General features: G+C 38.9%; 1 protein-coding gene across 1 annotated transcript; it reads right to left on the bottom strand.

Annotated features, from left to right (window-relative positions):
• Positions 1–120: 120 nt before the first annotated feature.
• On the bottom strand, positions 121–3,800 carry LOC122010108. Its single transcript, XM_042566513.1, has 12 exons — positions 3,656–3,800; positions 3,401–3,522; positions 3,079–3,148; positions 2,764–2,847; positions 2,513–2,629; positions 1,987–2,391; positions 1,476–1,882; positions 1,292–1,391; positions 1,141–1,200; positions 959–1,045; positions 724–852; positions 121–586 (listed from the first exon to the last, which is right to left on the bottom strand). Exons 2-12 carry the CDS (start codon positions 3,517–3,519, stop codon positions 272–274), a joined length of 1,893 nt encoding a protein of 630 aa, XP_042422447.1. The 5' UTR covers positions 3,520–3,522; positions 3,656–3,800; the 3' UTR covers positions 121–271.
• Positions 3,801–15,779: the final 11,979 nt, after the last annotated feature.

Genomic DNA, 15,779 nt, shown 5'->3' with positions numbered 1-15,779 from the left:
GCGATCCAATTTTCTCCGCACGAAGCATGATTGATTGTCCCAAAATGCAAACTAGTTTACTTTAACTTCAAATTGTTTGGAAATTATGCACACATCGTGGATCAAAGTCCAGTCCACTGCTTCACCACGCTTAATCTGAATTATGCACATTTAACACATAACAACCTTCTCAATATACAACAAATGTTAACCTTTTTTTTGTACAAAAAAAAACGAAAAGAAAAATAGAAATGGGGCCATATTGCCCTGGCACCTCAACTCATTCTTGTTCTCAGTTCAGCTGAGGAAATGCCAAGTCTCTCGAAAGCAAATACCTAAAATTGAAGTTGTGAGGTACCCATTCAATTATCTTCTTGGACTTGCTCTGTAGGCATCTTTGCATTGCCATTCTGAGAGTCTCAGGAAGGTAGCACTGGATCATGTCAACCAATATTTGGGAGCATAACTTTGTGTCTTTAGCATATGAATCTATGATCTTTGGTAGAATAATCTTCTGTTCCTCCAAAATGCCAACTGTTGCGCGAATATACTCTTCTTTTGCTGACTCCAGCTGCTCGAACAATCGATTGCAAGTATACACACGAACCTGGCAATCAAAAAATGCAATGAAGCATCATTTCGTAGAACAAATGACAATAAACTGTACCAACATAATTAATGAAAACGATTGAGCAATGCTATACCGTAGCTAATGATAAATACGCATATGATTAAAAAGTTTACCGCAGGGTCGGAATGGCTGCCGGAGCAAAGCGCGAAATGAAGAAGAGGTTCTGGTTGCTCAATTGCATAGCCTTTCCACGTATCTTTAGCTTTTTGCTTCAGTCTTGGGTAAAGCAATGTCCTAAGCCACTGCAAGAAGAGACTCTAGTTAAGCCTCACAATACTTCCTAAGTTTAATTTGGACATAGAACAGTCAATGACTAAGAAGGAATTAATGGAGAATTGGTCTGCATACCTGCCCTGTGTAGTGTGTTTTGCACCCAAGAATGTAACCTTGTATCATGGCAGCATTCAAGGATCGACCGCCAATATTGCACATAGCCTGAAATAAACAAGAACATCCTTAGTTTTCCTCAGAATAAAAAATGCTCGTCTTATTGTTCGATCTCTTAATTAAATTACTTAATGTCTATATACCTTGATGAGTAAAGAAGTCCTTTTCAGGTTGCCCTCTGGAATTCCATATTCTACATGTGCCTGAGCATGAAAAATCACGCATTCATAAGGCGAAATATATTCATACACTGATGTGAATAGCTGGAGAAAATCAAGTAGGTAGATGAATTACATGCATGAGTATCGCATTGTGTACGTTTATCCAAAAGGCCAGCTTCTCATCATTTTTTAGTTTCCTCGGATCGACTGTCTCTAGCCGCTGAAGGATTAACCTGGCATACATTTCAGAATCTAAATTATTGGATCATGAGAATATATAAACATGTTTTGCTTTGGAAATCATGTAATTAACCTACTTGTAGTTGCTTAGCATGTCTTTGACATCCTTGAGCCTCCGACGCTCTCTACAAATTAAGGGCACCTCCACCATAGAATTGTACGGTCCACTGAATTCTTTCAGTCCTTCAACTCGAAATGGAGTAATCAACCGCGAATCTAAAGTGGTTTCTCTTTTATAGCCAGGACTCCACATATCTCCCAAGTACCGAGGAGATAGTGCACTCATGGATGAGAAGGACGAAGCCGGAGAGGAAGAAAGGCCATGATAAACCAAAGCTGGATCAGCAAGTTTGCAATATATTGTAGCCATGCATTTAACCATGTCTTCTGAGAGTTTATTAGGTGTGCCTGCGGCATGATCAGCAATACTAGTGCCAAGGTATTCAGCCAAGCTGACCACCCCTGAATTATCATTTTGTTCCTCCTGCTCATTGAAATTATTAAGCAAAGTTAGAACAGAAAGTACTAATTAAGTTGCTAAAGTTTTGATCATAATTTGTTTATAATCAAAACACGAAATCTGCTTGCCTCATGAAAGGACAAAGGCTGAGAATGGAATGGGTCAAGAGCTCTTGCTAGGCTATCTTCTGAAGGAGATATTCTAGCAGAAGAAATTGCACGGTGAGAAAGAGAAGAATGGCTGCGGTAGACACCAGGACCAAGAAACTTGTCATGGCACTTAAGTTCGAAATCATCATTCACTGAATTGGTATTCCATTGCTGAGTTACTTCAGATCGACTCGATTGAACTCTGGAGTTTCCTTTAGTAGACAAGATCTTATGTTTTGCAGATTCATGAAGTTGCTCTGATTGGGAACTCAGTGTAGTTGTTGGCTGATTGAAAGCTTTACGGTAAAGTGACAACAGATACTGCTCCAGATGCTTAACCTCTAGCTCTAATATGGCTATCTCTCTTATCAGTTCCTTTGTTGGCTGATAATATGAGTAAATTTAGATATACCAACAGAGAGAAGTTAACAAAGCATGCATAAACATCTACTCGTGTTAAATTTCACCTAACAATGAATACCACTCAGATACTCTACAAGACTACCTTTGGCATTGAAGTTTCCTTTGAGGAACATATTGCAGAAGAACTATATCCCAGCGCTTTTTCAAGAGCATATCTCATTGTGAGTTGATCCTGTAATCGTTTTTCGAGTTGCAAAATCTGCACCATATTAGCAAAAGAATAAATCTCAGCTAAATAAATAGGTTAATTTAGGTTAGTTATCAAGTTAATTCACCAGTAAATTGTCATGTACGTTTGCTAACAGAGCAGTATCAGATCAAAATTCTTCCTACCTCTTGTTTTAACGAGCTCTGGACCTTAGCTCCAGGCGTTGGGTTGTCCCCGAACCCGCTTTCACCATTGGGCTTTCCGTTAACCTTCAATGCGAAGAAACCCCATTAAAGTTACAATTAAACAGACACAATAGTAGTCTTGTCTGAAAGAAAAACTGGACCTTAGGTTTTAACATATAATGAAGGTATGAGTGAACATAAATACTGCCATAGCTAGAGCTAAATCTAATTAAAAGAGAATTCAACAGGAGATTGAACAATCCCTGTCATTCAAAAACTACTAGAGACTGAAAGAGATAAATTAAGCTTACTTACTGCTTTAGCATCATGGGTTGCTCCAGGGATAGAGTTCAGTTCGTCTTCTCCATTTTTCTTCTGGGAATCACTGTCGTTGAGACCGGAAATCATGAGGAAATACGAACGTTAAGAAGTACCAGATGCCAAATTTCTAGAAGGAAAAAATATATCAAATCTACCACAGCCAGTTCTTCCATCACTGGCATTAAGATTTTTTTTAGTGAATTAGCTTTCGCACTTTCCCAAATAACCATGGAGATATTCAAGCATGCAACAATCGAAATGGCCATAAAAAGAGATAATAAACAGCAGTAGAAGCTTTCCAAAAGGGATTAGGTACCTGTCGAAGCGCTTGTGCCCTGAAGGTATCCTGTTAGAGAGCATTTTCTCCAAAAACTGGCCATGGAATTTCACATCCTGCATTTTTACCTCAAGTTTCCCCTCAAATTCCATAAGCATTATCTATTAAAGAAGGCAAAACTTGTATTAACAAAGGAAAAATGAACGAAGCACATTTTATTTGGGACAATGCAACAAAATTAAAAGACAAAAACAAGCAATATAATGCCTTGCGAGCTTGGAGAAGAGAAGTCACCCAAAAAGGTAGCTGAAAAAGAAGTAGAGACGGTGACAGGATGGCCAAATGGATCTTGAGACAAACTCCAGCTCCCACTGAGTACAACAACTCCTCCACTGCGCAAATGGAACACAAAACGATCGAACAGAAGAGTTGGAGGGTTGATGCCTTAAGACAGGAAGAGTCCAAGTGTGTACAGTGTGTTTACTGTGTTTTTAAGTCCCCCAAAACACACACACACACACATCAATCAAGAATAGTTAAACTTTTGTGTCTCCATACGAGAAGTAAATGTTGGACCTTTTCTTGAAAGTTATACAAACGCAATAAATGTCAAAGTCCTTGTCACAATATTTTTTATCCTTCCAGGAATCCTGACAGAAAAGTTGATCGTGCTCCACAGTCACAAATTGATCTTTTGGAATCATTCATTGATGCATATTTTTCAAAAGATAATACAATCTTAGCATACGCCAAACCATTTTGAAGTGTCTCTTATGAACTGGTACTGACTAGAAGTTAGAGCATTAGCAAGTATAGAGAAAAAGCTCAGTATTCGTCCACTAATTCAAAAGGTACAACAAAGAAATAAGACTTCGTCCTCATTAAGCTGCCACTCTCCTCTAAAATCGTTATTGTTATAAATGGATTAGAACCAAGAAGGAACTCAGCGGGCCTGACCTCTGAGCGAGGTTTCTCCACAAAAAAGGACAAAACGTGTTCTGTCCAGGGAATGTAAAGAAGCATGTTAAAGGTTAAACCCATAAATAAGCAAGCCTCAAAAGGGATGAAAGTGAAGAGGAAAGTGGCACTGGGTTATCAAATGATACTACTATTGAGTTTTAAGTTTTAACTCTTGTTTTAGACCAATTATCTCAAAAGAAGCTTAAGATGAGTATGCTGTCCTCTGTTACAAACATCGTAATGCTTGTCAAAGAATCCCACTTTTTAAATAGATTGATGAGGATAGTCTTGGAGTTTTCTGTTGCCTGTGCAAAAGGTCAGTTTGTGAGCAAGGTGGTCCGCCCCCACACTTCGCTTTTCTTCCTCTGGCGAAGGGAAAAGGGAAAAGCATTGCCTTTTCTAGTGCGAGCAGGCAAAAGTCTTCCTGTCATCAACCATTCAACTACCTATTCCACTGCAAGTGGCCGAGAGTATTTTATGCTAGCGTTGGAAGAACTGATGTAAATAATTTGTCTAAGAAAAACATGTTATCTTCTGTATTTGTCCAGAGTTGATACTTAGACCAGCAAAATGTTGACATTGCAAAGATGGTAGCTTCTAATTAACTACTTAGATAGGTTTACCTATTCCTGTCAGGATCAACTTTGTCTGTTATGGTGCAAAATTACTAAAAAAATTTCTTTCTTTTCCACCTTGTTTTACAAAAAGAAGAGTTCGCATGGACTTGTTCTATTGTTTCTACCGTATAACTAATAATTATGAGGCTACGAAGTATTATACAAATACACAATACTTAAAGGTTTATTATAATATTACTTTTTATTAATAATATCTACTTAAAGGTAGATTTAGGATTTTCTGGGTAAAAGGAATTCTCTTCTCGCTACCTCCCATGCATTTAATCTAAGTCACCTGTACGTATCCCCTCGAGACGGTTCAGTGCCTAACGCATAAAATATTATCATCATGAGATCTGATATTCGAATTTTGATAAAGTTGAGATAAATACCTTCATTATGTGCTAGTCACTATTCTAAAGACTCATAACCGTCCATGATTTATCTCCTTCGTGTTCATTCTAGGACGAATTGACAGAAATACTAAGGACAAACGTATTATCTTTTACCATGTTACGTGCCGTGAGCTAGTCTAAATTCAATGTCTCCTCTATGCAATGTTTTGCACCATTATTTTTGTTTGATTGCCTGCAATCCTCATCAGATTTATTTTGCATCATCATTGTCACTTGCCTTCTCTCTCTCTGTTTCTGAGTGTCATTCATACCATAGAGACCTCAAGTTGAATGGACGCGAATCAATCCTCTCTCCACGTGAGTTCATTCTTGGAGCAATTAAGCTGCCATGAACTTAGCCTAAATGAACATTCATCTCTTATTCTTTAAATTTTTAGTTGAATATTTTTAAATTTTTAATCACAAAAAAATAGTTTCATCCAAAGAAATTTAATATTTTTAATTGGTCTTTCATACAGGATGTAATGAGTGGACCAGTAGATGACGTGATATTTAAAGTCAGGATGACACAACGGTCAAAGTCAAGGATAGAAGATATTCCCCACTTGGTTGGATTGCTCGATCATCGCTAAGGCTCTCAGATCCAGCCTGACTAGATTATAAGCCATTTGGGAAAAGATCGACCGACCCTTAAGTCGGTCATACATAGAGGGTTTAGTACTTTATTTCTGAAATAGAAAAATAGCATGTTCGATCATTCAATAGCTGTCGACGGAGTTTAAGAACGGCTGACCTTATGAGCCGACTAGAGGGACTAACCCACCTTACAATAACTAGTCAAAGATTTGGTCGCGGGAAAGGTCAAATTCCTTACTCTGTACGAGTCTCTCTGCATATGCCTAGCCGATCTTATAACTAATTGTCTCTATGAGTTTCCACACGATACCTGTGTCTCTGCTAGGTCATTGAACCGGACGGATTTATACGCACGGCCTAACAAAAGGTCGACCGAGCCTAAAGTACTTAGCTTCATATTATTTCCCAAAGTAGATTTCCAGCACTCATGGTTTATCGTATCACTTCTCGAACGGATTTCCAAAATGCCCAGTACATCATACTATTTCCCGAACGGAAGTATAAATAGCATTCAATACATAACTGAGCAACTTAATACAAGGGCAACCATAAAGATGACCGGCTTTAGAAGCCAACCAGGATATACTCAGCCGACAACATGAGCAGAGAATTCTAACAACCTGTCAAAATAATAATCATATATCAGAGAATATTCTTCTAGAACATTCTTCAGGGATAATAATGTTTCCCATCAGTAGATCATTTATGACAGTATATTCTTTCAACAACCTCAACAATGACATAAGTTATAAACAATAAAAGAGGTATACATGTGGGTAAATGAAAGATTCCTCGGACAAGTAATGTGCAGTGCATAGGTTGTACACTTTCCTTTACCTAACAACTTCTGACATATATTGTCACTTTATGATTGCGGAGGCTATGTGAAGTGGTATATAAGGGGGTCATCTCCGTTGGTAAGGTACGTTCTCTGGACATCTGAAGCTCATTCTCACACGCACATTTTCTATTATTCTTCATTCACCTGTCCGGACTTATACTGACTTGAGCGTCGAAGGGCCTTCACCAAGGGGCTCCCCCTAGTTTTTGGAAGCTGATGTTTTGTTGGCTCATCTCCGTGTGTGTAGGATCAAAGGGAAGCTTTTTTGTGGAGCAAAAGGTCTTCTCTCAATCAACCACCGATCTACCGTACCCAACGCATTATCTCTGTAGTTTTCAAACAGGATCAAATTTGACGTCATCTGTGGAAACTTTTGCTTGAATTTGAAGATCAGATATGGAAGAAGTTGGATGACTCACCACCATTATCTTAACACAAGAAGATCTAGATATGCTCATCAACACCCAAGCACAAAAACTATTGCAACAGCAGCAACAAGTGGCAACTGGTGGTACTCTGCCGCCACCTGATCCCGTCTCATCAATAACAGCACATCAAAGGGAGAGAAGATCTATGAAGGAAGGCTCGACTCATCTGCCTCCTACGCTCCACTCACTAATCCTACACCATTAGGCTCTCTTCTACACGTCACCCGAGCACATGGGCCAAGATGGACTACACCAAGAATCGTCTGGAGAAGCACTTGACTGAGATGGGCATAAGGGAAAAGTTCCAACAACTTGTAGCTCTCCTGAGCTAATTAGCACTCTGTTCTCTCAGAGGGTACTAGAAGATAAGCTGCCTAAACATTATCAATCCTTAGTGATAGGGGAGTACTTAGGGTCAACTAATCCTGAGGATCACCTCCTCAAATTTGAGAATGCTACCCTTCTATATTAATATATGAATGGTGTGAAGTGTCGAGTGTTCCTCACCACACTAGTCGGCTCAGCACAAAGATGGTTCAAGCGATTACCAGTTGAATCTATCTCTAGTTTTAGGGATTTTCATAAGGCTTTCCTTCATCATTTCGCCAGTAGTCACCGTTACTAGAAGACACCTTTGAGTCTTTTCTCACTCAAGCAAGGGCCCAAAGAGACGCTTAGAGCCTATATCAAAAAGTTCAATCAAGTGTCCATGGATGTTGTTATGACCACCACTGAAATTCTAGTGAGTGCCTTTTCCCAAGGTCTCGCTAATAATGATTTCTTTTGCTCTTTAATCGAAAGAGCTTCAAAGAACATTGACCATTTGCTTGACCAGGCGACCAAATTTATTTATGTCGAGGAGGCATAGGCAACCCGAAAGATGGAAGTCACCGCACCAGCTGCGATTCTAGTGCCCAAGCGCCAAGCATTACATGCTCCGCCACATAGAGGACCTCGGATAGGTCCTCAGGCTTGTCATCAAGAACCATGGCCCTAGGCCATGTAGCATGTAGAGGCCGAGCGGGAAAGATATCCCGAGCCCCCTCGGAGAGCCTCGCGATGGTGGTGAACATACCACCAGTTAGCTACTCATGACACTCAGGATTATTATAATCTAGTAAATCACCAGAATAACAATCAAAGATTTTGTCGATGCTCCCCGTCACCCAATCACCACCCTTATCAACGACCGACTGGATCGCCCAAAAGAGATCAGCAGGAGGCCGAGCGGCCCCAAAGAACACCCCCATCGCCTGCAGACCGAGCACAAGCTCCTGCCCGGGTCCAACAAGAACTCTTAACCCGGCAGGAGGGGAATCACAATAACACCGCTTGGGATGATATTGGCATGATAGTCAGGGATCCAACTGATAGAGACTCCAACCAAGCGAGAAAGTCACACTCTCGCCTCTTGGAGATTCACGTGGTCGGCTGTAGTACACAGCAGACGGCCGGGCCGAAAATCAACTTTAGGCCTAGAGATTTAGAAGGGATGGAAATATCCCATGATGACGTTTTAATAATTATGGTTGTTATAGTCAATTATAACATTATCGTATTTTCGTTGGCATAGGCAGCTTAGTCAATATCATCTTCAAACGAGTGTTTGAGCAACTACAAATAGACCCGAGTGAGCTTTAACCCATGGCAACTCCTTTGTATAGGTTCATAGGTAATGAGGTACAACCGCTCGACCAAATCAAGTTGCTCATATCCTTAGGGGTAGAGCCCCTATGAGGATGCGCCGATTAACTTTCATAGTCATGGACACACCCTCGGCCTATAACGTTATTTTGGGTCGGTCGACCCTAAATGAATTTCGAACAGTTGTCTCAACCTTCTGTCCGAAAATAAAATTCCCTGTGGATGACTAGGTAGGGGAAGTCAAGGGGGATCAGCTAATAGCACACAATGCTACGTAGAAATCGTCAAGACAGAGGCCAATTCCTGCCGGAAGATGCAACGAATGGAAGTCAACACCATCCAGGAAGCACTTCTCACCCTGGTTTATAAAGAGAAAGAAGAGGTTCAAATTCAATCAGAACGGATGGAAGCCACTACCCAAGTAGCTACCGTCCTACCTCTGGAGTTTAAAGAAGAGCTTGTTGTGTGTTTAACACGTAACAATGATGTTTTTGATTGGGATCCCAAAGAGATTGTAGGCGTCTCTCCCATGGTCATGGAGTATGTACTCCATGTCTTCCCTAAAGCCAAGCTAGTCAAGCAGAGAAAAAGATGTTTTGGGAGGGATCAGAATAACATCATCTGTGCCGAAGTGGATAAACTATTAGAGGTCGGCTACATCCGAGAGGTGCAGTTCCCCAGCTGGTTAGCCAACATGATCCTAGTATCCAAGCCAGGAAACAAATGGAGGGTCTGCATCGACTTCAAGGACCTCAACAAAACATGCCCCAAGGATTATTACCCCTTGCAGAGAATTAACCAGGTAGTAGATTTGACTTCTTGCTACGAGCTAATTTGCATATTGGACGGCTATCAGGGGTACCATTAAGTATCGCTAGCCAAGGACGACCAGTAGAAGGTTAGCTTTATAACTGTTAAAGGTACTTACTGCTATAATGTTATGTCGTTCGGACTAAAGAATGTAGGCGCCACTTACCAACGACTTATGAACAAAGTGTTCCAAAAGCAGATTGAGCAAAATATGAAGGTTTATGTAGATGACATTCTTATTAAGTCTATCAAGGCGACTGACCTGTGCATTGATGTGGAAGAAACTTGCCAGATTTTAAAGTGATATGAACTGAAGCTCAACTCCAGTAAATATTTGTTCGGGGCAAAGAGCGGGCATTTCCTAGGATATATTGTGATCGAGTGAGGGACAGAAGCCAACTCGAGTAAAGTGCAAGTCGTCTAAGACATGGCTCCCCCGCACAATCTGAAGGAGGCACAAATACTGACCGGTCAGATCACGACCTTGTCTTGTTTCATCTCCTGATCGGTCGTGCTTGACTTTTTTTCAAGATTCTCTATCGGTGACCAAATTCTAGCGGGATGCTGACTACGTCAAATATTTTGAGAAGTTAAAAGATTATTTGTCCGCCTTGCCTATGTTGGAGCAATCTCAATGATCCGTGTGACTATATGTTTTGATGTTTGAGCAAAAGGTTTAAGTTATATTTACCCTTATTATTTGATATGTGTATGTGAGTGTACAAGTTTGCAGGATATACATATGACTCAACTTGATGGCTTCGGGTCCAGTGAAGGATGGAGCATCTAAGGGACCGTAGACAAGGCAGTAAGCACAAGAACCGAGGGAAGCAACTTCGAGACATACACGAAGGATGACATTGGGGACGAGCCGTGGGCTTGAATGCATCTGAGGGACAAGAGCCAAAGGAAGTAGTCTTGAAGGCAAGAGATCAAAGCTGTGAAGAAGAGTCAAGTGAGTCCAGTTAGGACTTCCCTGCACACTTGTTTAAGCTCATTAGATAACAAAACAACTTAACTTGAACCCTTTGGCATAATCAAAACACCGGTTCGATCGTCGGATGCTTCCCGCACCAACAAGAACTTCACAGACATATCTATATATATGTAGAGAACCATATAAAGTCTTACAGTGAGTCACTCCAATGAACTAGTTATCATAATCAGCATCCACATTTAACTCTCGACATCCCAATGTCTCTAACCAGTGAGAAAACAACTGCTTGGGCAAACCAAGGAGTATAACCTATGCTACTCTTACAAAATTGATGATGTCCGAATACATCAATTTGACGACTAGAGAAATTTTAATATATTCATAATTACACATGTAGAGATAATCACTAGTTACGATCCAATCACAAATTCTCTCATGCTATGAATTATATTATGACCATTCAGTAAATGAGTTTAAGACAATCAAACATATAATATGCACTCAAATAGTGAATCTATACTTATCAAATAACTAGAAAAATTGTAAGGCAATTGCCATAGGACATCACTCAAATTCTAACACTCCCACTTGGCCTAAAGCCAATCGCCATGGAATCATAAACCATAAGCACAGACGTGACTCTCAAACTTGCTTTGTGGTAAAGTCTTTGTTAAAGGATCTGCTATTTTCCTTTCAGTAGAAATTTTCTCGAGTTGTATTTCTTTCCTACTAATGATCTCTCTGATCATATGATAACGGTGAAGCATATGTTTTGATCGCTAATGAGACCTCGGTTCCTTTGCTTACGCAATATCTCCAGTGTTGTCACAGTAAATAGGTAATACTTCAACAATGGATAGAACCACTCCAAGTTCAGTAACAAACTTCTTGATCTAAACTGCTTCCTTTGCTGCTTCCGAAGCTGCAATGCATTCTGTCTCACAAGTAGAATTTGAAACCGTGTCTCGCTTGAAACTTTTCCAACTAACTGCGCCTCCATTTAATATAAATATGAATCTAGACTAGGACTTGGAGTTATCCTTGTCCGTCTGGAAACTAGCATCTGTATATCCGCGTATGGTCATATCACCATCTCCATAAACTAAGAATATATTCTTAGTTCTCCTTAAGTACTTAGGGATCATCTTGATTGCCACCCAATGATTCATTCCTGAATCATACTGGTATCTGCTTGTAACACTCAGAGCATATGATACATCGGGTCTTATATATAACATAGCATACATAATAGATCCTATTGCGAACGTATAAGGTATCTTATTCATACAAATCATCTCATCTTCTGTGTGTGGCACATAGACTTTGAAAGATGAATTCTATGCCTCATAGGTATGAAACCTTTCTTGGATTCAGACATGTTAAACCATTTTAGCACTATATCTATATATGTCGACTGTGAAAGACCAAGCAACCTTTTTGATCTATCTCTATAGATTTTCATCCCGAGGATGTAAGTTGCTTCTCTCATGTCTTTCATGGAGAACGTATTGAACAACTAAACTTTAACTGACTGTAGAACTGGCACATCATTTTCTATAAGTAATATGCCATCAACATATAATATTAGGAATATGACTACACTCCCACTAACCTTTTGATACACACAAGGTTCGTCTAGATTTTGTGAGAAATCAAACTGTTTGATCGCCTCATCAAAACGGATATTCCAACTCATGGATGCTTGCTTTAGTCCATAAATGGATCGTTGAAGCTTGCATACTTTATTCTTGTTGACAGATATGAAGTCTTCGGGTTATGTCATATACACATCCTCGAGCAGATTTCTATTAAGAAAAGTTATTTTCACATCCATCTGTCATATCTCATAATCATGATGAGCTGATATGACTAGGAGTATTCGAATAGATTTAAGCATGGCCACAGGTGAGAAAGTTTCGTCATAGTCAATGTCTTGCCTTTGACAATAGCCTTTCGCTACCAACCTTGCCTTGTAGCTAATAATATTACCATCCATGTTGGTTTTCTTCTTAAAAACACATTTGTACCCTATAGGTGTAATGCCTTCAGGTGGGCCCACCAAGTTCCAAACTTGGTTTTTATACATAGAATCTATTTCCAACTTCATGGCTGTAAGACACTTGTCTTTTTCTAAACTATTTAGAGTCTCTTCGTAATTAATAGGTTCCTCATGCTTAATGAGTAACACATCATTCAATTCTCTTACAGGAGATTCATATCTCTCAGGAATATTGTCTATCCTATCTGATCTACGATGAGGTTGTGTCATAATCGATTGTGGTTCTTGACTAGGTATCTCCTTAGTGTTTATTAGAGTCTCTTGAATTTTATCAAGCTCAACCATACTCCCACTTGCTTCCTGTAAGAGAAATTCTTTCTCTAGGAAGGTAGCATTCCTTGAAAAAAACACCTTTTGTTCCAAGGGGTGATAGAATTAGTAGCTCTTAGTTTCCTTAGAGTATCTAATAAATAAATAATTATCAGAATAGGTGTCCAACTTGTCTGATATAGTCCTCTTCACATAAGCAGGATATTCTCATATCTTTAAATAAGATATGAGGAGTTGTCCATACCTCATATGTAGTTGAGATTGCCTTCATCGAGACTCTATTTAGCAAGTAAACAGCTGTCATGAGTGCACAACCCCAAAAGGTCTTGGGAAGATCTACACAATCCATCATTGATCTAACCATGTCTAACAAGTTTTGATTACACCTTTCTGATACACCATTATATTGTGGCGTATAAGGTAGAGTCCATGAGACAATATATCATTATCCCTTAAATAATCTAGAAACTCTTGGCTTAAATATTCACCACCTCGATCGGATCAAAGTATCCTAATATTTTTACCAAGTTGTTTCTCTACTTCACTTCTGAATTCTCTAAACTTTTCAAATGCTTCAGACTTGTGTTTCATTAGATACACATACTCATAATGAGAGTGGTCATCAATGAAAGTAATGAAGTAGCTATAACCTCCTAATGCATGAGTTGTCATTGGTCCACATACATCGGTATGTACGAGCCCAAGTAACTCATCAACTCGTTCACCTTTTCGAGAAAAAGGTAACTTTGTCATCTTACCTTTTAAACATGAATCACATGCATCAAATGTATCTAATTCAAATAATTTGAGAACTGCAATCTTTTACAATTCGGACATGCATTTCTTGCTTATATGGCCAAGGCGATAATGCCACTAGTAAGAGGTTAATTGATTATCTATTCGGGCACGTTTATTGCTCTTTTCGATATTGAGTACGCCACTAGATATATCTAACACGTAGATGTCATTGCATAAAGTTCCAATGCCATAAAGAATACTATTTAAGGTTATATAACAACAATTATTACTAAAAGTTAAAAGTTAAATAAAAACCTTTTCTATTTAAGCAAGAAATATAAACAATGTTCTTTATTAATGCTGGAACAAAATAATAATTATTTAGTCCTAAGACAAGTCCACTAGGAAGCTTTAACAAGTATGTTCTGATGGCGACTGCAACAACCTTTGCTGCATTCCCAACTCGCAGACTTGTTTCTCAATTGACGAGTCTTCTGCTATTCCTTAGCCCCTATATGTCATTATATATATGTGAACCACACCAGTATCCAATATCCAAGTGTGTGAGGAAATAGGATGACAATCAATAATGAAAATATCTGAAGAGGATGGGGCATTAGATGCCTTATTCTTCTTCACGGAGTCAAGATAGATCTTGCAGTTTCTTCACCAGTGTCCCATCTTGCCACAATGATGTCATGGGCCCTTTTGTGCCAGTTCTACTGTCTTAGCCTTTTTGCTCTTGCCTTTAGCCTGATATTTTGACTTCCTCTTAGAACCTTTCTTGGAGGAGTCTACTAAGATCATAGTTTTTTGTTCACCCTTAATAGAAGCCTCCACAGTCTTGAGAATATTTATCATCTTAGGGATGGTCGATTCTAAATTGTTCATTTGATAGTTCATCACAAATTGTGAATGACTTTTCGGTAAACTATGTAGAATTAAGTCAATATTTAACTCATGATCCATCGTAAAACTGAGTAATGCTAAACGCTCTATGTAGTCATTCATCTTTAATACATATTATACTACAGACGAACCCTCCTACATCTTTGAGCAAAAGAAAATCTTGGAGACCTCGAACCTTTCAAATCTAGCTTGCTCATCAAATAGCTCACGAAGATGATAGACAATATCATAAACATCCAAATGCTCATGCTATTTCTTTAATTCAGGAGTCATAGCGGCTAGCATGATACAACTAAGAAGTACAGAATCATCCTTATGTTTCTGAAGGGCCAACAATTGGTTCGTAGTTGCATCGACATCAAGATTGGTGGGAAAAGGCTAGTTGATCAAGGACATAAGCTAGCTTCTCAGCTTTGAGAACAATTCTCAAATTTTGGAACCAGTCCAAGAAGTTCGGCCCAATCAGTTTGTTCAAGTCCAAAATCGAACGCAGATTAACAGAAGTCATAATTAAATGATTAACCTATAAATACAAAAATGAGAATGTATAAGATACATGATTTTATTTATGTAAATAATTTACATAAAAATTTGCTTATTTAGCAAATTCAAATACTCTTATTTTGAATTCGAGAGATGGTAGGTTTTCTCCAAGTGGGTTGATATCCACCATAGATATGAATAACCATGACTTTGGCCAACAAGTCATTCTTAGCTATAGCGATAGATAACATATTTACCGATTACATATCACTTATATGCAACTATCACATTATGCTAGCAACTAATTGATCTTAACATAAATATCGGGTTGTTAACACATTAACAAGTATACATCAAATACACATCACCCAACTTCACCTCTATCCACATGGATCATGGTTTTGGCACAACAAATTAACGCTTCAAGTTTAAAACCAATCCGTTAATCATAAGATTGCATCTCTATGGTTTGAATATGTTTAATTTCAAGTTAAGCTTGACTTTGGCCAACAACTCAAACAAGAACTTAAACTCTGATTCTTACCATATTAACGGAAGGTGTAGGTTTTAAAATTGAGTAAGGGATTTAGGTCTCATCTATATCATGCAAAATTCTATCTACATGACATTATATGCATGACATAAATGATGACAAAACATGTCGCATGCATGGCATAAATGATGGCATGACACATCACACGCATGACATAGCATGACACATTATACATAT

This window comes from Zingiber officinale, chromosome 1A (genome assembly GCF_018446385.1).
Source record: "Zingiber officinale cultivar Zhangliang chromosome 1A, Zo_v1.1, whole genome shotgun sequence".
Classification (NCBI taxonomy): Eukaryota; Viridiplantae; Streptophyta; class Magnoliopsida; order Zingiberales; family Zingiberaceae; genus Zingiber; species Zingiber officinale.
Note: the sequence above shows the minus strand (reverse complement) of the source record. Positions and strands in the feature narration are given on the sequence as shown.